The 25980-nt window shown below is 42.1% G+C and overlaps 1 protein-coding gene across 13 annotated transcripts in view; it reads right to left on the minus strand.

Annotated features, from left to right (window-relative positions):
- Positions 1-25980, minus strand: part of PPFIBP2 (PPFIB scaffold protein 2) — a 297974-nt gene that overhangs the window by 9885 nt on the left and 262109 nt on the right. For all 13 annotated transcript variants that reach the window (XM_089675856.1, XM_089675858.1, XM_089675855.1 and 10 more), the window contains 8 exons: positions 24406-24534; positions 21596-21746; positions 19319-19430; positions 19139-19227; positions 12103-12225; positions 9898-10023; positions 8827-9015; positions 4136-4291 (listed from right to left, as the gene is read on the minus strand). In XM_089675856.1, coding sequence (XP_089531982.1) covers positions 4136-4291; positions 8827-9015; positions 9898-10023; positions 12103-12225; positions 19139-19227; positions 19319-19430; positions 21596-21746; positions 24406-24534 — 1075 coding nt within the window. The remainder of the gene's footprint in view (positions 1-4135; positions 4292-8826; positions 9016-9897; positions 10024-12102; positions 12226-19138; positions 19228-19318; positions 19431-21595; positions 21747-24405; positions 24535-25980) is intronic.

Raw genomic sequence — 25980 nt, forward strand, 5'->3', positions numbered from 1 at the left:
GAAAATAGAAGACATACAAGACCACTGATAATCTCCCTCGATCTGGGGCTCCACGCAAGATCTCACCCCATGGGGTCAAAATTATCTCAAGAACGGTGAGCAAAAATCCCAGGACCACACGGGGGGACCTAGAGAATGACCTGCAGAGAGCTGGGACCAACGTAACAAAGGCTACCATCAGTAATACACTACGCCGCCAGGGACTCAGATCCTGCAGTGCCAGACGTGTCCCCCTGCTTAAGCCAGTACATGTCCGGGCCCGTCTGAAGTTTGCTAGAGAGCATTTGGATGATCCAGAAGAGGATTGGGAGAATGTCATATGGTCAGATGAAACCAAAATAAACTGTTTGGTAGAAACACAACTCGTGTTTGGAGGAGAGAGAATGCTGAGTTGCATCCAAAGAACACCATACCTACTGTGAAGTATGGAGGTGGCAACATCATGCTTTGGTGCTGTTTCTCCGCAAAGGGACCAGGACAACTGATCCATGTACATGACAGAATGAATGGGGCCATGTATCGGGAGATTGAGTGCAAACCTCCTTCCATCAGCAAGGGCATTGAAGATGAAACGTGGCTGGGTCTTCCAACATGATAATGATCCCAAACATACCACCCGGGCAATGAAGGAGTGGCTTCGTAAGAAGCATTTCAAGGTCCTGGAGTGGCCTAGCCAGTCTCCAGATCTCAACCCCATAGAAAACCATTGGAGGGAGTTGAAAGTCCGTGTTGCCAAGCAACAGCCCCAAAACATCACTGCTCTAGAGGAGATCTGCATGGAGGAATGGGCCAACATACCAGCAACAGTGTGTGCCACCCTTGTGAAGACTTACAGGAAACATTTGACCTCTGTCATTGCCAACAAAGGATATATAACAAAGTATTGAGATGAACTTTTGATATTGACCAGATACTTATTTTCCACCATAATTTGCAAATAAAATTCTTTCCAAATCAGCCAATGTGATTGTCTGGATTCTTTTTCTCATTTTGTCTCTCATAGTTGAGGTCTACCTATGATGCCAATTACAGGCCTCTCTCATCTTTTTAAGTGGGAGAACTTGCTCAATTGGTGGCTGACTAAATACTTTTTTGCCCCACTGTAACTAGTCTCTCTATACAAGTGATAAATGCAATATAACTAGTCTCTGTCTATACAAGCAGAAAATGCAATATAACTGGTATCTTTATACAAGTGATAAATGCAATATAACTAGACTCTCTATACAAATGAGAATTTTGCTTTTCTTTTATGGTTTTTATAAAATGATAAAAATTATGTTGTAAACCTTGTACATCACACAAAAATTACATACAAAAGGCTCAAACTAAGAAGCTTTATACAAGGGTAAGGCTATTTATATCACGTCATGTGACTGTATTTTCACATCTCATTGGTGTTCACTAAAAATAACTATCACTTTTTGATCTTGAAAATAAGGATCCTTCTCCTGGTGTTTTAGATTTGTGAATTAATCCTGAAATTATAGAATATAAATGCAGCGTAGTACATGGAACTTGTCAATTTGGCTACCTGATCATACTGTCCATATTCAAAGTATTTCATCTAGTCTTCCCATTGCCTAAAGTTTACTTACCAGATACAACCAATGGAGTAAATGGTGGCCTGTATGACTATTCATAATACCTCTTCAAATGTTACAAATTCTAGTGAGCCCAAGTGTGCTCACTGTGTCACCGGCACTGGCATAGTCGACCATGCAGCAATTATGGGGCTTGTTGGAGGTGGACCCAGTACCGGAGTTAGGCCTCAGGCACACTGGACGTTGTTTTGGCAGAAAAAACACTTGAAGCTTGTAAATGCGTGTAACATATTTAGGTGTGTCGAACACTTAGGCATTTATTCATTTAATTGGACAGAATAATAATTTATTTTGGCTTTTTAAACTAACCAATTAACGCCTGACAGTAAGTAGACTAGGATTTACAGAAGAGGTTGCCAACAAAAAACTCCTTATTTCACTCAGGACAAGTTACCTTTATTAAGTTGCTTTCATCTAAAGTGAGGTTATGGACCAATGTGGTTAACCTAGACTCTAGTCCTACCTTTCTCAACCCTTTTACCCCAGAGCAACCGTTGACAAAATGTTCAGGTCTCAGGGAACCCCCAGTAAAATAAGTCCATTGGGGATCATTGGGAAAATGCCCCTTACACCTACGGTGGAAAGTAGGAAGAATGCCTTGTTTGCAAGGATGTCATTCTAGCCACCTCCTGTAATCATGCTGCTGGTTCTGCCAAGTGGAATGGGACCTGGAACTACTGTATGCAGGTACCATCAGATTGGAGGTCAGTTAGGTGCAGTTCTAGGAGCCCTGGTTGAGAGAATGGCTGCTCTAGTCTAAAGTCCAACATAAATGAAGTAGTAAACTTTAGTGCAGGACTGTTTCGAAGAAGCCAACATCCATGACAATGAACAATCAGAAGATCAAAATAGCTCCAGCTTATGTGTTTTACCACTGTGACTATTGAAGCTATTACTAGGGCAAGCTATGGCTATGGCAAGCTATGGCTAAGACTTCGGCAAGTGATGACTAAACTGAATAAGTTAGAGCGGGTTTTATCATCTGTTGTTGATAAACCAAAGAGATTTTTGATGGCTCATTATAGTAGATGATAGCTTTTCAAAAGTCTATAATTTACACTGTAGAGTAGTTTAGTTGTGCAACCCACAACCCAGGACCATTTATACTTATCATTTGCCTTTGAATTTGGCCAGGCAGCACTTTTATTGAGTGTATTAATACTGAGTTTAAGACATTTTAGAAAAAATATGGAATTGTGGCCACTAAATGGAGCTGACAATCATGGGAAATAAACATATTAGACACATTACAGGGGGTTATTTGTGATGTCTGTGAGAAGGCTTAGACATTCACAAAGCATTTTTTTTTAAGAAATAAAAGACCCCTTTGATTTGCAAGGTCTTCAAATGTCTATTTTACAAAATGCTCAGCTCCACAGTCTGCATTTACCATAACCAAAAGGACACATAAGCAGTTATTAGTAACAGATTACACATACCACCAATATGTTATGGTAACAAACATCTGGAGCCGTTCAATCTTTGGATCCCACTAAGATCCACCCAGCCATGTCCATGTTAGGGTTGCCAACTCAAAATGTATTTTACATTGATTTTTCCCCACAGACTGCATACAATTATTAATTTTAAACCCCAAACCAAAAATATTGTAAATTGCAGCTTACAAATACTTGAATGTTCTTGGGCTGAAAAAAAGTACAAAAAAATAATGTCGAATTTGCCAGAAATACAATGTGCTTTGCACTTCCTGCGAGCTTAAAAGAAAGCACAAATGATGTTCTTTTTTGTGTAAACTACTAGTCCCATCAATCCACCATAATGGAGATGGAGATGAACAAGGCTGACATGTTTGAAGTGCAGCCTGTGTGGCAACCATTGTGGCCTACATAGACACAGTGGGGAGAAAAAAAAAAAAATGCATAGACATGACAAGACAGGGTCAGGGAATACATTTTGGACGGTTGACAATCCTGGTTTAGGATGGTTGGATTAACTATACCTATGCACCACAATACATGCCGAACAGGTTAGAATGAAGTATTACAATGAAATTATACCAGAAAATGGATAGTTTACATAACTTAATAATAATGTTCATTTATTGCATCTTCAGTGAACAATCAGTAATCTAGCAGTCTTTTTTTTTATACTGTACACGTAACATTTTCATTCGAAAACTCAATTTCTCACATACTTCTCAGACCTCAATAAAACCCAATCATCATATAACACTGCACATTGACTATTTACAGAGTTCATAATCTTAATCATATTTAAATATTAGCAGTTAAATTAGAATTTTCTTCAGAAGATAAAAATGTAGCCTCTGTATAAAATTTGTAAAGTGTCTATGATGCAACTCCAGCGCCAGGCCATGCATCATTAAAAAATTCTCAATATAGATTTACTTCTACAAAAACAAAGTCTGTCTTTTGGGTGAAGCCATGCTGGTAAAGACGGTTGGATGGTTACATGGCGATGCGTGGTTAAAGACATAGATGACAATAAGGGGTACGTATGTGGGGGAGGGGGGATGCCAAATGCGGATGCCATCAGATTAGTCTGCCCACCTGCTCCATTTTGTCAGCCTCTTTTACGGGACTGTTGTTGGGGGCCTTGACTTCACCTTTCAGGGGGCTGGCATCCACTGGGCACACATAGTCCGTTGAGTCGTCAAATTTCTTCTTGCGAAGGTGGCCAAAGTTGGACAGTCCAAGCTTCTTTGGCTGAAAATGCAACAGAGTCAATGACTGAAATGGCAGAACATACCTTGAACATATAAAATATATATTAGATGTAATCTCAATAAGAATGGTTTGTGCAGACTTCAAGTGGAAGTCCAAGGGGTGAGAATGTGGTGTGTGTATAGATTGGTTTGGGAGAGCTCAGGGAAGAGGGATGAGATAGTGTTATTTCACAGCACTGGTCTCCAGATGCGGCCCTTTGCTAGCCTTCATCCGGGCTTGGGGCACTTTCCACTGATACCAGGCACTATTCTTCTAACTGACACCAACAGTGGGACACTATTCCTCCCACTGACAAAAATGATGGGACACCCTTCCTCCCACTGACAACAAATGATGGAACACCCTTCCTCCCACTGACACCAATGATGGGACACCCTTCCTCCCACTGACACCAATGATGGAACACCCTTCCTCCCACTGACACCAATGATGGGACACCCTTCCTCCCACTGACACCAATGATGGGACACCCTTCCTCCGACTGACACCAATGATGGGACACCATTCCTCCCACTGACACCAATGATGGGACATTATTCCTCCCACTGACACTGATGGGGCACTATTTCTCCCACTGACACCAATGATGGGACGCCATTCCTCCCACTGACACCAATGATGAGACACTATTCCTACCACTGACTCCAACAATGCAGCACTATTCCTACCATTGACATCAACCATGGGACATTATTCCTCCCACGGATACCAAGGATGCGGCATTATTCCTCCCGCTAATACAAATAATGGGGCACAGTTTCTCCTCCTACTGACTACAGGCGTTATTTTTTTTTTTGTCTACTCCCACTGGTCCCAATCTGGCTACACATACAATCTGAAGTAAACTGGCCATTTGTTACGTTTGGGGACCACTGGCTTACAGCAAGCTAAACCTGTGTTTTAAAGCATGTGGTCATATACAAAATACTTCTATTCACCCCAGTTTTGTACACATTAACACACCTACATGTACTATTAAAGAATATCTACTACAATACAACTACCTCAGCATTAGCCTCTTGTAGTCCTTTGCACAGCAAGAGTCACCTGGGAGAGCTAGGGGCAGCACTGTAAAGCTGGCCATACAGCAAACAGGGAAGAATAAGAAAAATCTATCGACTCCCCCATTCATGCTACACAGTGTCGATGGACGGATCTTCCCTACTGGCCATTGTATTCTGACAGCCAGCATTTACAGCTGTCAGAAGACCCAAACAGTAGCTGCATCCGTCTGGATGAAGTGACTGTTCAGCCTACAGTTTTCTGCCTGGTTCTTTCAATTTCCAGATTGAATGATGTTGAGTGGCAGGTGCCAACAGGACCACCTATGGCTCAAAGTTTTGCCAGTTCATCAGGAGCTGGCCAAAATTGGCTCAGTGCATGGCCAGCTTGAAGCAGTATTACGCTATTCTGGCATCCTTTCTTGCAGCTCTTGATGAGCCTACCACCCACAGAGCCATATTAGGAGGAGGTGAGAGGTGCTGCATTCTACTGAGGATCCAGAGGGGAACCCATACCAGGGTGTAGATGTCCATAAGAGAATCCAGCTGACCTACTGAGAAATTGTGTTCTCAAATGCGTAATGTTATTGTGCATCTGGTGAGTGCGCAATTTTATTATTTATATATCATCAGAAGATAGAAAAAGGATCACCTCTATCTGAGATCTCATATTGGAACTTCACGTTTATTATCATTTAAAGATACGGACTTTGTCACTTTATCAGCACTAGTAATCACTTTAAAGAGGATTATTCACAGTGTGTCACTTTATATATTTGTCAGCATTGATTTACCTGTCACATCAATTAGCACTATCTTCACTTTAATAACAAAAGTTGAAGAGTAACATTATTATTGATTCTCGTTGTTTTTTTGGATGTATTGCACTTTATTGCATTATTGAGTTCATATTGATTTCAGCGCTGCACCTTTGTTCTGTTACATGGCCAGCTCAAGCCAATTACCCTAGTACATTGTACAGGACACACAGAATACAGAACACGGGTACCACGTACAGGACACAGGAGAAAACCGCAGGTCTGTTCTCAGTGTTGTTGTCCTTTTACTAGCCAATCACATTCTGGGGAGGTCCTTCACCAAGCTGTACTACATTAAGTGCAGTGGGGAACAGTGAGGTCAGAACCCAGCAGTGCTGTTTTTGGGATAGATAACTGCTGATCTTTCCCAGCACACAGTAAACTTCACACTTGCATATTTCAGCTGTGAATTTAGCTGGTTACCTTCACATCCACTTTAATTACCCCCATGATGTGGTTATATATTGCCAGTAGAACATTATCTCTTAATTGTTAACAAATGTATTCCTAGAACTCTTTTTGCTATAATTGGAAGCAGAGATGCAGCTACATTCCACTGTGCACTAATGCAAAAAAGCAATCTAATTAGGTTCATTCATGAAAATAAATCTACCATTCACACAATGGCTGCAAAATATTACCCGTGTGTGAGTAGGAAGGCTTCTTTTTACTACTAAACACATCATAATGACACCTTCGCTGGTGCAGGGGGGGGAAGAAATTTCTGAATAAAGGCACAGCTGGACCGTTTACAGCAATGGGCCCAGTGATAATTGCTGTGTGTTACCTCTGATTCTATGCCATTCAATAAAACACAATAACTATAGGTTTTGTATAACAAGCTCAAATGTGGTTCTATCTGCTGAAAAGGGAGTGCTGTGGTGCGTCCACAGCATTCTATAGACAGTTGGACCCTACGGAGTAGATTTACTAAAACTGGAGAGTGCAAAATCCAGTACAGCTGTGTATGGTAGCCAATCGGCTTCCAACTTCAGCTTGTTCAATTAAGCTTTGACAATAAAACCTGGAAGCTGATTGGTTTCTATGTACAGCTGCATCCAGGGGTGGAATGACAACTCATGGGGCCCCCGGGCAATAGGGGATCATGGGGCCCCTGTGTCCTTGCCCAAACTCAAAAAAGCCTATGAAAAAGGTACCAGGGGCATCTCATGGGGCCCCCTACTGACCCCGGGTCCTCGGGCAGTGCCTGAGTTTCTAAATGGTCAGTCCGCCCCTTGCTGCATCAGATCTTGCACTCTCCAGTTTTAGTAAAATGAACCCTTATAAGGAGATTAACATTAAACAAATTAATTTCGTTAATAAGAATAAAAAAACAAAATCATAAATATGAGAATAAAGATAGATTTTGACTTGCTACTATGTGTGCTTGTTAAAGCTCATTGATCTTTGCTCTATTAAACCTGGGTTGTCATATTGTCTGTAGGGGTTCTACAAATCTGCCAATTTCCAATGTTCCCCTGATAACCACAAACTTGGGGCTGTTAAAAAAACAAACAAACAAAAAAACACAACATACTACCCAAAGCTAGCTTAACCTTTCTAGCACTACATGTCGTCCAGCTGGTCAGTGAGGTTGGCTATGACATGTGGTAGCCAATATGGAGGTGGCAAATGAAAGGTCAGCTCATGACCATGCTAGGTCTGGTTGACATGTGCATATCAGAGTACTCTGGGAGTTAAATGCCAATGCATTTTGGCAGGACATTCCAGCATCTAGTTTATCCATTAGGGCTCATGCACACTGGGCATTTGAATCTCTCCTCTGAATGCCTTTTACTCCTGGCAGGAAAAAGCAGCTTAAAAGCCTTTGAGTATTTATGGATTCCATTTGCCAGAATATTATTTATTCTGGCCATTGGAATGAATGAATGCTCCAGTGCTAAAATGTGTTTAGCTTTTAGGCGCATTCAGGCGCGTCAAGCATTTTTTTCCACCCAAAAAGCTCCTTTTCTGGTGATTTTTTTTTAGTCCGTAAATGTTCCTATTCTAATATGCCTGTAAATAACTATATGTGCATGCATTTTTTTTTCCGCCTATAAAATCACCTCTATGTTAGCCTAACACCTGTAAAGAGACAACACAAGTACAACTTAAAGCAGAAGCTTAGGTATGGCAAGGTTTACATTGCTTGGACCAATGTAAGTATGTGCCATACCTGTGGGATCCCCATGGAAGCTGGAAATCCTTGTAGTAGGCATTGCTTATACAGTGATTGCTGCTAGCTTCTAGGTCCCATGTGGAGTAGCTACCTACTACTTAGTGAACATGGGGGTTGACTCACTTGGCACGGGCTTCATTCAGAGAACACTGCATTTTCTTAGTGTATGTCCCTGACTGGACAACATGGAGATTGTGATGTCACCACCCACCTTTCCACCTCTTCAAAAAAGGAATCACATTATACAAAAGTGTTCCCTGAATGGTGCTCGTACCAAATGAGCAGCCTCTTGGCACAAGACCTAGAAGCTAGTGGAGATCACTGGAGTAGCAGTGACTATTACAGTGGTTTCCAGCTTCCACTGGGGATCTCACAGGTATGGTACCTGCTTATTTACATTAGAGGCTGGACCAATGTAACCATGTAAAAATATCCATACCTGGAATTCAGCTCTAATTTAACTGATACATTCAGAATCACACTAGTAAAGTACTGGGATTTATAAGAATTACACACCCGGACTTTGGCAGTCGTGGACAGAGGTGAGTAGGTTGTGGAATCCATAATCTCTCTTTTTTCCTGTTGAGCTTCTCGGCCAATCAGCAAGCTGAAGTTAGTGGCTAGATGTCTCCTGAGTAGAGTCTTCTGCGGCGGAATGTTTAAGAGCATGGCGAGGGTATCCGAATTAAAGCGAGGTTCTAGTATCTGTGGAGACAGAACCATCTATTCATCGGCTGAGACTATGCCATGAATAATTAATGACTTACTCATTCTCTCTTACAGATTCTTTTAACAAATTAAGCCGGGGGGGGGGGGGGCTGGGGAGTAGACTTGTTAATCAAAGAGAACTTCCTAGAACACTAGATGAGCTTTTTTGTCACTCAGCATAAAAATAAATAAATAAATAATCAGTTTTTTCTGAACAAGGGAATAACAAGGTCCCGAAGGGCAGAACATGTGACTGGCTATGAAGTCCAATAGCACAGGGGGTGGAATACTTTTTGGCTGCATCCATCTATGGAACATCAGGATCCTGCAAATTATATGTGGGACCATTAAAGTATAACTGCACACAAACCAATAGGTCTTCTGTTTATCTCCTTAAATGTGATTTGCCAATTGTTAATGTTTTTAGGATAACTCCAACTGTTACGTCTACACTTAGAGGCGCTTCTATGCTTTTTTCCATTTTCTCACCAGTGTTTTCCCCTTCCAGCAGGAAAGATACAGGAATCATGAATATTGAAAAACGATTTGACTATGCATTACTGCAGTTCAAACATTGCGTCAACTGATCCATGGCTGTGGGAGCGGAGATGGTGGCGTCCAGCAGCTGACAATATATTTTGTATGCAGGAGAATAGGACACCAATCAGGGAAAACAATTATAGAGGTATTTGAGCTACTAAACAATTAAAAAAACGTGCTAAAAATGCAAGGCAAAAGCTTGAAGACAGGGTCTCTTTAAAAACCGTAAGCAAGATCAGTTCTCTTATCGTGTAAAAGGAATCAAGTGATTTGAATACTGAAAAGGAGTTACTGCACAGATTTATAAAGCAAATTGAAAATAAAAAATCCCTTTCTTACAATTAGTCCTCCGTGAACACCGCTGCCCCGAAGATTTGGTGCGTATTCAGCCAGATCTACAGATCGCAGCCACTCCATGACTCTGTGGTTGGACCACTGGACCACTTCTGAAGGGGAGATATTATTCTGTCCGGGTGATAAAGACACAGATGTAATTATTGTGGAAAGAAATCAGAGTCAAGAATACAATCTTTATTTTTAAAGGATAAGTTCACCTTTTATTAAAAATAAATAAATAGAAGCACATATTTTTTCTAATTAAAAAATGTGCATTTATTATATTTTAAACAGGAGCCTGCAAAGTATTGCACCTACAATCAGCAGGTCGCAGTTGCGATTTCAAGCTTCTGAACACTATCTCCTGCTTTCAGCCTGGACCTGTACAGGATGTCAGTTTGCAAACTGGAGGCAGTATGAATGGACTACCCATTCAAACTACAAGTTTGTCTGCTGGGGTGGCAGACGGGGCTTGTAGTTTTCACATTCACAGATTCCTGTGAAAAAAATGACAGGGCTGTGCAGGCAATTGTGGGAGTAGAAAACCCCGCTCGCTGTCATGGGGAAGGGCGGTGAGAAAGTTGCTGAACATGTTACACCCCAAGTAGGGGTGTAACATGTAACATGTTCAGAAGGGGTGTAACATGTTCAGAAGGGGAACTTTGATTTATTGAATATTTCACCTTTTTAAAAGCCATTTGCTAACTAGCCACTAGAGGCAGCAAACACACAATTTTCAATCACAGCTCTAGTGGCTGATTCTGAAGGCCAAGGGTCCATGGAACCTTGGTTGAAAAAGGCTGATCTAATATAACAGTGCACTGAATTTATATTTAATCAGGCAGGCCCTTGTACTACATAATAGTTAGTAGATCTAAAAGATTGTACAATCGGAGTGTAATATGTAGAGCCAGCTTTACATGTACCAAAACAGAAAGACCTATCTAGACCAGTGGTCTCTAAACTGTGGCCCAGGGGGGCGAATGTGGCCTTTTGCTTACCTTTGTTCGGCCCTTGGAACACCATTTCTCCCACTGATACAAGACACTATTCCTCCCAAAGACACCAACAATGGGGCACTATTCTTCTGATAGACACCAACAATGGGGCACTATTCTTCTGATAGACACCAACATTGGGGCACTATTCTTCTGATAGACACCAACATTGGGGCACTATTCTTCTGATAGACACCAACATTGGGGCACTATTCTTCTGATAGACACCAACAATGGGGCACTATTCTTCCGATAGACACCAACAATGGGGCACTATTCTTCCAATGGACACAAACAATGGGGCACTATTCTTCTGATAGACACCAACAGAGGGGCACTATTCTTCTGACGGACACCAACAATGGGGCACTATTCTTCCCCCTATTACCAAAGATGGGGCACGGTTTACTCTTCCTGATGTCAGGACAATTTCTACTCCCACTGGTCACAGTCTGGCCCCCCCTAAAGCCTAAAAGGACAGTAAATTGGTCCTAGTCTAGATCAGGGGTCTCTAAACTTTCTAAACAACAATTCAACTCTTATCCAATCAGGCAGGCTCTTGCACTAGTTATTTGTTGGTAGATCTTAAGGTTTTTGTACAGTTGGATCTTTATATGTCTGGTGAGCTTAAATTGTAGCTATGAAATTAAAAAAACATTGAAAAGGCTATGCATTTCCCCTAGAGTGATCGTAAAACCCCAATTTTTTCAGCAGCTGATTTAATTAATTATTGAGTAGCTTCTTAAATTTTTTAAATTTGCCTATGTTCTAGCTTACGCTGGTGCCATGACTGCTGCACCAGGTTTCCGGTTTCAGGGTGGCTTTTTTCTCTTGCAGCACCCTATGGAGTTACCCTTGCATGCAGGGACTAGAGGTATGTTTCCCTACACTGTGTGCATCAAGAGAAACACAGCCTGGTAGCCTAGGGTGGCAAGCCACTCCCTTCCTTCCTTCTCCAAGCTAACAGACTGGCTCAAGACTGCACTGTCCACTGTTAACTCTTTCCTGTGAAGACCAGATGCTCAGGGAAGCAGCACAGAGAGTAAAAGTAGCAGCAATGAAAGTTGTGAACGGCAACTGCTGGGGTAAGTTCCTGTAAAATATTTTACAGAGACTGTTTATTTTATTGTGTTCTATGTGTTAAGCCAAAACAAAACAAATAAAAAAAGAACAGCCGATGATTTAAGAATACTTTAGAAAACACTCATACCTCGTCAGCAGGCCTCCGGCGCAGGCAGTTCGGGTTGAACTTATTTGCATGTAAAACATGAATGGCACATTTAATACTGAGATGGTGCAGTTGGCTGGTCACTTTCAGGAACAGGAGATCATTCTAGAACACAGAAGAGCAAATATCACCAAAAAGAAACATGGGGTTCATTTATCAACAAGCGTACCCCTTTTATTTATATAGCACCATCATTTACTACGGTACCTTGCAGCTGTGTGTAAATTAAACATACACAGCTTGGGGACGATATAAAATGATAATAGCATAGAACAGGTGGTTTAATTTTTGTTTAAGCCTCTTAACCCCTTCCTGCCTGCCACAGTGTCCCTTTGTTCAGATCCCAAACACCATCTGGGCATTGAGAACTTTTTTAGACACTCGAAGGGCTTGGTTACATTTCAGGTTGGGGTGGGGTATAGGTGGTTTTACAGCCTTTCGACCATCCACCTTAAAATAACATGGTGGCCAAATGAAGTTTTACACATGCTTCAGCAAAACTATACCACCTCTCATGTCTGGCAGGCAGCACCACCACTGAACCTGACCCATTAAGGATAATGGGGCAGTATTCCCACTCCTGTGGGATCACTTTTCAGAGATTGCCACAAGTAGCTCTAAACCACGCTACACAATGTAAACCGCATCTAAACCTGGTTTAAAGCAGGAACATCAAAACAGAAGGAAAAGGTGTTTTGGGCAGCATAAAGTTGTCCCCAATTACTTTGATGCATTTATAAAAGCTAAATGTAGATGTGTGAGTGTGCTAAGGCCTATAAAGCCAAACACATTTTTGGCTATACTTTTTTTTGGTCTCGGGAGTATATTTTCCAATGTGCTCTTGTAACCTGAAGTGAGTCAATAGTGGGGTATTGCCCACTAGGAGCTGATGGGGCAGAGCTGAGAAGCAGTCAAATAAAATCATGACAACACTGTTGGGATCACCCTGGGCTGATTGACAGCTGGCTCTGCCTTTCAGCATGCCTCAGAGAGCCAGCAGTGCCCACCCCCTCCACAGTCTGTCACTCCCAATCAGGGCAAGAGCAGCAGACAGGGGAGGGAGAAGTCCCAGCAGAGGCGCCACTAGAAGCTGTCCATCAGCGACCACATGATCTGTCAGCTCTCGGTTGTAGAGCCAATGTGGGGCAGCTGCAGTGTCAGGAGGACAGGAATGTATGTTCATTTTCTTTTTAGGACTCCAAACTTCTCCTTTAAAATCAGATACGTTGTTGCACATCTTTTAATGTCGAAAAAAATTCACTTTTTATACACACACACACACATACATACATATATATACATACATACATATACACACACACACACACACACACACGTACAAACATATTGTGATATGGGGGGATTCTTCGCTCAATGGTAGATGCGTTTTTTGTGAGTTCACGCCAGACAGGAACTAAGCTTAAGGGCCTGTTAGCCCACTTTTATGAAACAGTAACTGAAAAGTCCTTTCAACACAAGGTTTCCCACGCAGGGGGTTTCAACTTCACTCAAAATAATATACAGTGAAAATGCAGAGCCACCTGGCTCTCTGGTTAGCATTACCTCTGCTTGGCTTGGTCTCCCAGACCACTGACTATTCAGGCTCTCTCCTTGCTGTTCAGGCCCCACATGGCCTCTTGACAGAATTTTCCCTGTACCTCAGCTTGCTTCCTCTAGAGCAGCGGTTCTCAACCTGTGGTTAGCGACCCCTTTGGGGGTCAAACGACCCTTTCACAGGGGTCGCCTAAGACCATTGGAAAACACATATTTCCAATGGTCTTAGGAACCGAGACATCGCTCCTCGATCAGTCTCTAGGCGGGTCCACCCATATGCAGATACGCCCACATACGAGTAAGAGAACAGTCAGCAGTGATGACATCTGACCCCTCTGCCCCAGCCTATCATCTTCCACAACATCCGCCCTGCCCATTTTCTGCACTGCTCCCCCAATCATCGCTGAGTGGCAACATCATCCCCAGCTCTAAATGCGGGGCGGGGCTTATCGGGATTAAACTAGAACTTGACCAACCAGACGAGGTGACGCGTCAACGAGAAGCGCCAGTGAAGAAGTTTTGATGTCCTCAGATTGGACGTGGTCCCTGTCAGGGAGCCGGCTAGCTGGGGACTGGGTGGAGGCGGGGGCAGAGAGGATCCAAGATGGCGGTGGTTTGGAGGTGAGAGCGGGCAGTGTGTGAAGACAGCTGGCTGCTCTGTATGGTAGGGATGGGGGAGGTGTGACGCCTTGTATGGCAGGAATGAGAAGAGCTGCTGCAGTTATGAAGTAGCAACGAAAATAATTTTATGGTTGGGGATCACCACAACATGAGAAACTGTATTAAAGGGTCACGGCATTAGGAAGGTTGAGAACCACTGCTCTAGAAACTCACAGATTCCCTCCAGCTCCTTGGACTCATTGGCCTCTGCAGCTTCCTCAGCCTCCCAGACCCTCTCTTGGTCTCCCAGACTCTTGTAGCTGGCCAGACTTTCCCAGTCCTTGCGCCCAGAATCCCTCTCACAAGGGTTGTAGTCTCGACCAGGAGCTTCCAGCTCTCCTGACAGAGCTCTCGCTTCAGGCTTGTAGCAATAGTAACTGCTATTCCACCTCCACCACTTTTGAGCTATGCTCAGATCTGCCTTATAATGAGTGTGTGAACCTGGACACACCCTGCCGAACTTCTGAAAAACCTGGATACAAGACTGAAGACTCCATCCCACCCAATACTCTTTGGATCCTTCGAGCTTACAGCCCTGATCCAGACTTACCAAATCCAGGGAAAGCTTAAAACATAGCTTTCTCTGCTCACAAAACATTTGCTGGAACCGCCTCAACTGACTGTTTGAGAGTCCTGTGTCCTTCTCAAACTCATTTCCATAGTGACAGAGCCTCGCACTGTCACAATATATACACACACACTTTTCCTAGAGTCACACCAGCAAGTTGTATCCACAGCAATTCCTTTTCCCGGGGTGACAATGGTTACACTGTTCAGTGTCAGTGTTGTCACCCTTTCCTGCCTACATCTGAACTGAACTACAAGCAGCTGCGTCAATGCACAGCGCGCCGGCATGTTCATACAAAGATTGTACAGGGTGTGCACACTCCACAGAGAAAATACATGGACAAATTTGGGACAAATAGAGAAGTATAGCCAAAACTATTTTGGCTATACTTCTCCTGGGGATTATGGAGATGCAGTTCGTTCTGCACTCCTGTGACCCATTTTCAGCCAGTCCAGGCACAGGAGGGATCCAGACTCGGATGCCTGGACCAACAACTGGCCCAGCTTCTCAACAAGCCACTGAAAGCCTGAAAATACAAACTTTCATATGAATGTTCGTACAAATGTTTGTTTGAAAATATACTAGTGTATTACCAGTTTAATGGGTATGAAACTTCAGGTTCTTGGTGCTCCTTGTGCCTTCCCGTTCTGGTGGCCTCTCCTCTTTCTCATTTTTATGTTGTTATAGTGATAACAAAATGATCAAAAATCTCCCAAAACCTTACAAGGGATCCAACTCTCCCCTACTGAATCCAAATATAAAAATAAAATAATTGACTGGTGTTGGGTTTATTTAACCACTTCCAGTCAGGACACGTTCACCCCCTTCCTGTCCAGGCCAATTTTCAGCTTTCAGTGCTATCACACGTTGAAGGACAATTGCACGGTCATGCAACACTGTACCCATATGAATTTTTTAGCATTTTTTTGAGACAAATAAAGCTTTATTTTGGTGGTATTTATTCACCATGGGGATTTTTATTTTTTTTTGCTATGTAAATAAAAACTTTTAAAAACTTTGAAAAAAAAGAGTTTTTCTTATAAAATTTTGCACATAAATAGTATTTCATCATAAATCTTGGCCAAAATGTGTTCAGTCTTGGCCAAAAAAAAAAAAAAAAAAAAAACACAACCCAAATTGGTTTATAACCAAAATTATAAAATTTTTAAACTTTTACATTTGTTTTATATTAATGTTTTTTTTTTTTTTTTTTTTACATACTGTCAGCCTAGCAGTACAGTGTCACCATGGTGACACTGTACTACTTGTTGGGGGTGATGAAGATTGTTTTGTTTTTTGTTTTTTTACACTGCTTTTACACCCATAAAGGCTGTAAAAGCAATCATTTCTCCTTCTCTCTGGCTGCATTCTTGCAGCCACTGAGAACTACTGTGTGAGCCGTGATTGGTCACAGCTTGTCACATGGTACAAGGCTGTTATGATTGGGCCTGTACTATGTGACCTCTGATCATTCACAGATTTCACACGTAGTAAGCAATGATGTCACAAGTGACCTCATTTCTTACTACTCTGCATGTGATCACTGATTGTACGAGGTCCCGATCATGTGATCACTGATTGGCCAGAGGTCCCGTCTGACAATTGGTGTTCCACTGTGTCCGGAGGACACAGTGGGCACCGGATCGCGGTGCTGCGCGCTCCCAGGGAGCGCGCACAAGCAGGGTGCGGGAGGCCGTTTATAAACGGCCACCTGACCCTGCACTGCCACCGTATGGCCGTTTATATACATGGGCCGGACAGGAGGTGGTTAACGCAAGTGCATATTTGTCTCTTGAAACAAATGTATGTTGTCTCTTTGCAACCGTATACATTTATTCCCGAGTTTAAACTCTTCATTTGCACTCTTGTGGCTTGCTACCTATCAGCAGGCATAGGGGGGGCTCAAAATAATTAATGGGGTAAAGCCCAGCATAATCTTCACAGGAACAATGTTCAAGGTAGGACTTGAAAGTTTCTATGGACAACTTAGTTGGAAGCACAAAGATCTTCCTTCAACTATTCCCTACAAGATAATGCAGAACGCTCATTGCTAGACTGCTCACTCCAAGACACAGCTGTTCCTTCTTAACTCAATCCAATTAAAGTTAATAAAAAGTCATTTATATTTTGTCCAATGTGATATTTAGAAAATAAATTGCCTCCGATTCCACTTTAAATTCTGCTGGCACGACTTCAAGTTTATTTTGCAAGCTCCGAGAAAAGCATTTGAACTTCCTCTTTCACATTTTCTTGCCTGTATGAAGCTTGTTTATTGGATTACCACGTGTCTATTTTAGCACTTAAGCCTTGATTTCCTCCCCCCTGGAATGGCCCCTTCACTGAACCAGGCCGGAGCACCTGTCCCCGGATCCCGTCAGGAAAGGATCGCTTTCTGTCTCCAGCACTCAGGTTCTTCATTACACGTTGCCAGGCAAAATATTTACACTGGCAAGGACAGACTCCTACGGTGCCACAAATAGAACAGACAACCATTTACTTCTCCCTGAGAAGAGAAATAGTGATAGTTCTACAGCTCACAGACATTCAAAAACCTCTAAAAAAAACAAAAATAAAAAAATACATATCAACAAATGACTCTACCCAATGAAGTGTTCTAATTCCTAATCACAGTAGCCCATATCAGCCAATCAGAATGCACCTTGTACTGGGTCAGATTCCATAGAATTCCCTTTGATTGGTTTCTCTGATTTATTGCTGGGAATTACATCATTTCGTAAGGCCACAAGGATGGAGATTTTTTATATGATCTCTCTCACAGATAGAATTTTTTTTTTTAAATGTTTTTTCTATGGCCAAAACGATGCAATAGCATTTTAGTATATATAAAAGATATACAAAGGTTGGAACGCATTTTGTAACCTAAATGATTTCAAATTAATCCATCACTAGCCCCCTAGATTGTAAGCTCCAAGGAGCAGGGCCCTCCTTTCCCTCTTGTATTGAACTGTATTGTTGCTGTATTGTCTCCCATTATATTGTAAAGCGCTGAGCAAACTGTTGGCGCTATATAAATCCTGTATAATAATAATAATGATCAATAGCAAGCATAAGGTCACCTACACTTGCATCACATTTAAAGTGAATCTGTGTTCTAACCATACAGTGGAAAACATACATTACAATAAATATATGCTTTAAAATCAGCATAAGCCCCCATATGGATAAAAAAAGAAAGAAAAAAAAAAAAAAAAAAAAAAAACGCCACGTTGGTTGACCAATAGAAATTGTTGTCATGCATATTACTTCAGCCCTTTGTGAGTATGAATTTGGCTTTTTTTGGTTTCTCTCAATAAACCTTGGGTAATGACCCAGTGTGACTGGAGACAGGACAGTTTATACATACATAAACAATCTGTACTGATCTGATTTGTGCTTCGTGAGATCCAAGGTTTGTTTCTACCACACAGTAGGGTGAAACTGCTTTACCTGTTGGTGCCCTTTAAAAGGCAGTACAAAAAAAGGCTCTCGCCCTTCCTCATGGCCATTCAAGTTAGTTCTTCTGCAAAAGCCAATAAAGAAACCGTGCAGAAATGCATTTTCTGTATCCTTGTGCGGTTTTTGGTTTGTCTAATGAAGTGGGAATGGCTTTAATAGTAAATGAGCGAGGCTTAATAAAAGTTAGGTTTTGAAGCAGAAGCGAGGTGGCTTCTCATGGGATGGTCCTGGGGACAATACATGTTGTGTTTCTGCAGCATAGCAGCTGTCTTAAGCTGCCCAAGCACTGTAGAGACTTGTGGCTCGTGCAAGCTTGACCCCACTGCCTACATGGTAAAAAAAAATCCTGCAAAAGCACTCCATAAATTTATATGCTCAACTGGGATTATATATATTTATTTGCACCAATAGGCGCATGAGGATTAGTAGAGAAAAGGCTTGAAGATGCTGCTGCTTTTTCAGAGGGTACAAAAAAATACAATCTGACCACTGTTAGATGGGTAAACTAAGCTCTTGAGAACAAGAGGATGGATGTCAATTATGTATACAGCCTACTGCAGTTCCTGAATCAAGCTATTTGCCCATCTGAAACAAACTTGCTACAAGTGGTGAAATGGGAACTACTTCAGGGTGGGTGATAACATAAAAACTAAAATTTTCCAAGATAAGATGATTGATCTTTTAACAATTAAAAGCTTACATGGGGATCAGATGCATCCAAAAAAGTCAACAACCTCTTCAACATATGTCTAAAAACAAAATGGAACCCAGGCAGCTTACCACAGTTAGGTACTGTAGCATTCTTCCATCCACGCGAGCATCATGGAATTGATCCTTGTATTGCGGCAGGCCAATATCATCGAGCCACCCTGTCAGTGTAAAATATAAAAGTCGTAATTACTTAAAGAAAACCCATTATACGCCAAGCTTTATGGTCTAGAGAAGATCTAAAGCACTTACGTGTCACCCACACATAGTCTAGTTGCCCTGATTTGTCGTCCTTTTTTGTGTTGATGGAATTAATAGCTAGCTGAAGCTTCTTTCTGTGCAAAGGATGCTTGATGCCGACTTCCTTTATTAAGAAAAAAAAAATATTAAAGTGCAGGCAGTCCTTTACGTGGCTATAAGGCTCCATGCACACGGGGCGTTTTAATAACGCTGGTAACGTTAGCTGTGTAAAGTCACATTAAAAATGTGAGTTTTTCAGTGTTTTTGCATTAGCGGTTATCCACGTTTTTAGCATTTTTACCAAGAAATTTTTTTTTTTTATGCTCACAAAGTCCAAAAAACACTGTTTTGCCGCGTCTTACAGCGTTAGAATGTTTTTACAGCTAAAAATATATATATATATATATATATATATATATATATATATATATATATATATATATATCTCTAGAATCCACTAGTTCTGGGGTTTTTTTCCAGCCAAAAAAACATTGGATTACAGTCTATGTGCGCATGGACACATAGGATAACATGCTGAGGAGTTTACTAGCTGTAGAAAAAACCGCCAAAAGCCAAAAACAGCCGCTGTAAAAATGTCCAGTGTGCATGAGGACTAATACTGGTCATAGGATATCAAACTTATTTTGTATAGAAAACAGCAATGTGAACTATGATATGACTGCCTATCATCTTTCATTATAATTACATGGAAAATATAGGGTACTTTCAGTGAGCACATGTTAAATTATTGTTGCTTTGGATCCCGTAAATAATGAACCCCTTAAAAAGAGACATAACAATACTTGCCTGTCTTGCAGTTTTGTAGAGCCAAGCTGGCCAAACATTCTTCAGCATCTAACACACTTGTGAAAGTGACAGATTCCTGCGTCTTCCACTATGCATTGTGGTTCCACATTCTGCTGTGTCCCTGCAGAGCTGTAGTGCCATAGTAGCAAGTGGGTGAAACCGCTGCATGCAGTGGGGGGGTGCAAACATCTGGCACACCCAGAGTGTTGGATGCAGAAGATTCCTTGGCTGCTGCAGCTCTGAAAGTCATGGCACCAGTAGAGGTTAGTATTATCCCAATTATCCCCGAGCAGCAGATGTTAAATAAAATAAATCTTTTTCTGTCATTGCTGGCTGTAGCTCCACCCCACCTACAGCATAAAAATATTAGCATGTCCATGGACGGAGGGAAGTTACAACAAGCACTAAGCCCCCCTACCCTTTCCATTCTGCAATGCCATGTCTCCTTATCTCCACTTTAGTTTATTCAGAGCCTGGAGCTGCAGCCGGCTTTTCAGGGGAGAGAATGGAAACTGTCAGCTTGTTTTTTTGGAGGATTGAAGCTGGAGAAAAAAAGGCTTGCATTCACAAAACCACAATCTGACAACAAAAACTAGGCACTGCATTAGGTTGTTTCGGAGAAGTGTAGTAGCTGCTGTGTTGTCACCGTATGTTTTTGTGAATGAAATCCCCTTCTTTAGCTGCAATTGTTCATGACACAAGCTGTAATGGACCGCCTGACAGCACCTCTATCAATCCCCTGGCAGAGCCTCCCCAGAGTGCGGAGTCTAAGCACCAGAGCACTTGTTCACCAGGGCCCCTAATGGTGGGGATGGACTTGGAGCGTTCCGGTACCAGGTCGCAGCTGCTAGGTATCTCCAACAGGGGTAGAGGAGTCTGACAGGAGCTCCAGGGGGCTAAGAGTCTGATGTGAGGGAGCCTAGTGATCCCTGCGGGATGGATGAGCTAAATCAGAGTCATACAGGCCGGGTCGGTAACTTGCGGGTCGGTGGAGGTACAAAACGGTAGGCAAAGGATAGTCGGGTCACACGCAGGGTCAATACCAAAAGATCAGATTTAAAGGGGAACATCCAGGAGCAGAGTCAGGCAGGCCAATGGTCAGGACAGGAGAAGGCAGCAAGGTCAAACAATCCAGATCAAGATACTCACAACACAGGTAACAGCATACAAAGACCATTCGGCAACAAGTGTTTGTGCAGAGCTGGTTTAAATAGCCCGCCCTGCACCTGACAGGTGCCACCTAGGTCCTAGTGCCTGCCTAGTACTGTCAAGACGACGGGTGCGCCTGGGTCCTAGTACCCTGCCACCTACGCCTGTGTAGACCCATGCGTCGCAATGGTCCCTGACACAAGCTGACAGCTTCCACTCTCTTTGTGCCTGAATAGCAGGCTGCAGCTTCAGTTCCAGCCTCGGTGTTAAACAACTAGGATTAGGAGGCACACAACAAATATACATTACATTCCTTCTAAATTACTTTCTCACCTTTTCTAGAAGCTGAGGTGTAGCCGTTAGCAAGGTATGACCTGAGTTCACCCATTGTCTTGCAAATATGACGTACTGTCCCAGACCAAAGTCTTCCAGCCAGTTGCAGACCTGCTCATTATTCCACTGAGCAAAAGGAGCATTATAATCACTGCCAATACAAAGCATAATTGTGGATTAGGATTACCACAGATGAAAATAAAAATGTGCCTCGATTTACAGTTCCATCTGTAAAGGGAATGGCAGGATGACATTCAAAAGCTCAGCGAGAGTGTCAGCCGCTTGACACCTCCTCTATTCAGAAAATGTCTAGTATTCTTTTCAAGAAAGTGTTTTGTGAATGGAAGAGGAACAGATAAGCGACAATCTCCCCTCTACCAGGTTTTAAATCCTGTGTCTGCATCTCCACAAAGGGAGATTTGCCTTCATTTTTGTCCGACATCTGCCATCTGAACTGGAAGTACAGGAGAATCTTCTTCATGAGGACAAAGACAACAATAAAATCCTGACAGACCCCCTGCCTTGGGGGTTTCTTTTTGAGAGAACTCTAACTTAGTACTTGGTGTTCAAATTCAGTTGATCACAATGACAGGAAACCATTGGGCCTCTTGGCTAGGTGGACCAGACTGCCTTGTCCCCGTCAGGAGTCTTGCACCCTGAGGGGGCAGGGAAGGGTCTTTCCTCCTTGGTAGAGGACCATATTACACACCCTAGTGTATTTTTTTTTTTTTATGTGTGTGTTCACATGCACTTTTTTGGTCCACTTTGGTGTTTGGATTTTGCACTGCAAGCTCATAAAAAGAAAAAAATTGGGAGGGATTTCCCTCGCTTCCTAAAATAGACAGGAAATGGGGAGATATCTCTCCATTAGGGAAACTGTTCTAAAAAGCTGACAGCGAATCTAACACTATGGAAATATGGGGATTAGTCTCAAGTGAGAGCTCTCCATGGCTCAACACAAAACCGTTTTGTTCTGAAGAAGGAGGTATAGCCCCCGAAAAGCGTCAACTGGTTAACAATGTTCATTTGTGTTTGTATATAATTGTGTTGAAGGCCTTTCGGTTCTGGAGCTCATGTACAAAAGTTCTGTCTGTAGAGGGAATGGCAGGATGCCATTCAAAAGCTCAGCGATCCTGTCAGCTGCTTGACACCTCCTCTATTCAGAAAATGTCTAGTATTCTTTTCAAGAAAGTGTGAATGGAAGAGGAACAGATAAGCGAAAATCTCCCCTCCTCCAATCACAGAACATCTTGTAATCTATGAAAAGAATGCAAGACATTTTTTGAATGTAGGAGGTGAAGAGCGAGCGATCCACTATCACCTGTGTACATGATCTGGAAGTGCAAGTCTCAGCAGCTGAATTAAATAGGTTTTCCCAAATAAAGCAGAAGCCACACACTTCATTAGTGGCAATTTATTTTTACAGTGCAAATTTCCAAAAACAGTTTTTGGCCTGAGGTTTCTGGCTACTGCCTGGTCCATGCCTTTATTATATTTGTTATAGATTTAAATTTACTTAATATACAAATACTTTTCGCTTAGGGGAAATGCAACTCCTGCTCTCACACTCCAGTGCCCTGTGCTGGTATGGAAGGGTAATATCTACACTCCTCAAAGACGATGTCTGTACACAGTTGTATTGCAGAAGAATAGTGGGGGCATGTCTGACCAGATCAACTCGAGTGCAAAATCAGCACAACAGCTGTAACATGAAAGTGGAGCTAAGAGGTTGTTAGTCTATCTTAAAGAATATTTCTGTGAATTCAGTTGGTCTTTAAAAACAGACCTTTATTCCCCCTTTACCGTACAACCAGAACCTATATATTTATGGTTTACATTTCTGGGAAAACATTGCCTGAATTCTCGCCCAAGAGAAAATGACATATGTATTACCCGCAGCCTCCTGGGATATACGTCATACATCCCAGGAGGCTGTGGGGTATTCTAGCGTGCATATGCTGCACATCAGGGGAAACAGCATATTTTTCCTGGTTTTTGCAGTCAGGCCCCTGATGATGCACTGCAAAAACATGAAAAAAAAATGGCTGTCTAAACACGTCACAGAAGAAAATGGTGGCATGGGACCCAGTGTGCTGCAGTGGAGAAGCAGATCCCTACAGAACACCTGAATGTACGAGTGTGTTTTTGGTGGACAACCCATTGAAAAAAGGGAAACATGGGGTGTGCAGCCTTCATATGTAATGAAGAAATGTGGCTGCCCCCATTTCAAAACAAACAGTGAAAATAATTAATTATATTATGATGTCAATTAAATCTAAAGGCAAAAAAAAAAAAAAAAAAAGCAAAAACACACATAAAAGCAGAAAGAAACGCAAGGAAAAAAAAAAACAAAAAAAAAAACACAAACTAAACTGGCTAGCAGGTCCAATTCTGCTAGCAGATCAGACTTTTCTGTGGTTCTTTTGCCAGAAAACTCCTTCACAGGTCTGCTAACACATTTTGTTTAAAGTGCCTGGACTACAAGCATAGATCTGCATACAACAGCTGGGCTAGGTACTAGGATGATGAACCTCCAGCTTGCATGCATGGGATTTACATCATTAGCAGTCTCCCAACACATGAAGAGAGAAGAGGTCTAAACAAGAAGGAGATCAAAAGATAATAGGGGCAGTGGACTGAGTGGCAAGGAGTGGACTTGCATTGCTAGACGAGATAAAATTAGGGGGTACAAGTATTCCAGATGATGGAAAATGCATTGGGGCCCCCTGTGGCTTTAATTATCCTCTACATAGTATATAGTAAAGTTTTTCAATAGTAAGAGATATATCGAGCGTGTATATGGAGCTCACCTATTTTTGGTTCGGGGATCCTTGGATCTAGCAAGTCTTGGTCCTGCAGTTGCGCGCATTCCTCCTCTTTTAAATTCAGAAAGTCCAAGCTCATCTGCATTAAAGTGTCCTGATGGGGTTCTCCGTAATCTGAAAAGGAAATTCACAATGAGCAAGATTTTCCTTTGTACATCCTTACGCGTCTTATTTTTTTTCATCAACAAAGCAGATTTAATTGTTGTTTGCCATATTTTGGTAGTGTATTGGTTAAAGACCACACTACACTATCAAAGTGCCTCTGATTAACCCCAAATAAAGTTCAGCTGTTCTAGGAGGTCTTTCCTGACATTTTCTTAGTCGCAAAAGCCATGGTACGCAGAGAGCTAACAGTCAGGTGAAGGGTGCAAAAGAATTTCCAAGGCAGTAGATATACCATGGAACACAGTGAAGTTAGTCATCATCAAGGGGAGAAAATATGGCACAACAGTGACATCACCAAGAACTGAACGTCACTCCAAAATTGATGAAGACGAGAAGAAAACTGGTCTGGGAGGCTGTCAAGAGGCCTACAGCAACATTAATGGAGCTGCAGGAATATCTGGCAAGTACTGGCTGTGTGGTACATGTGACAACAATCTCCCATATTCTTCATATGTCTGGGCTATGGGGTAGAGTGTAAAGACGGAAGCCTTTTCTTATGAAGAAAAACATCCAAGCTCAGATAGATTTTGCAAAAACACATCCGAAGTCTCCCAAAAGCATGTGGGAAAAGGTGTTCTGGTCTGATGAAACCAAGGTTGAACTTTTTGGCCATAATTCCAAAACATATCTTTGGCACAAAAACAACACTGCACATCACCAAAAGAACACCATACCCACAGTGAAGAATGGTGGTGGTGGCATCGTGCTTTGGGGACGTTTTTCTTCAGCTGGAATTGGGGCCTTAGTCAAGGTAGAGGGAATTATGAACAGTTCCAAATATCAGTCAATATTGGCACAAAACCTTCAGGTTTCTGCTAGAAAGCTGAACATGAAGAGGAACGTCATCTTTCAGCATGACAACGACCCAAAGCATACATCCAAATCACCATAGGAATGGCTTCACCAGTAGAAGATTAAAGTTTTGGAGCCCAGACCTGAATCTGATCGAAAATCTGTGTGGTGATCTGAAGAGGGCTGTGCGCAGGAGATGGCCTCGCAATCTGACAGATTTGGAGGGTTTTTGCAAGGAAGAATGGGCAAATATTGCCAAGTCAAGATGTGCCATGCTGATAGACACATACCCAAAAAGACTGTGTGCTGGAATCAAATCAAAAGGTGCTTCAACAAAGTATTAGTTTAAGGGTGTGCACACTTATGCAGCCATATTATTTTAGTTTTTTATTTTTACTTCCCTCAGTTTGTTGTTCAACTGAGTTGTACAGTTTATAGGTCACATTAAAAAGGTGGAAAATGTTCTGAAATTATTTATCTGTCTCATTTTTTTTACATGAGAGGAACCTGACATTTTAACAGGGGTGTGTAGACTTTTTATATCCACTGTATATGGTGTCACGTCATTATCTTTTGGTAAGCCAGACCAATTAAAGCTGAACT

The sequence above is a fragment of the Staurois parvus genome, unplaced genomic scaffold (assembly GCF_062004578.1).
Source record: "Staurois parvus isolate SC_StPar_1 unplaced genomic scaffold, SC_StPar_1.0 ptg000159l, whole genome shotgun sequence".
Lineage (NCBI taxonomy): Eukaryota > Metazoa > Chordata > Amphibia > Anura > Ranidae > Staurois > Staurois parvus.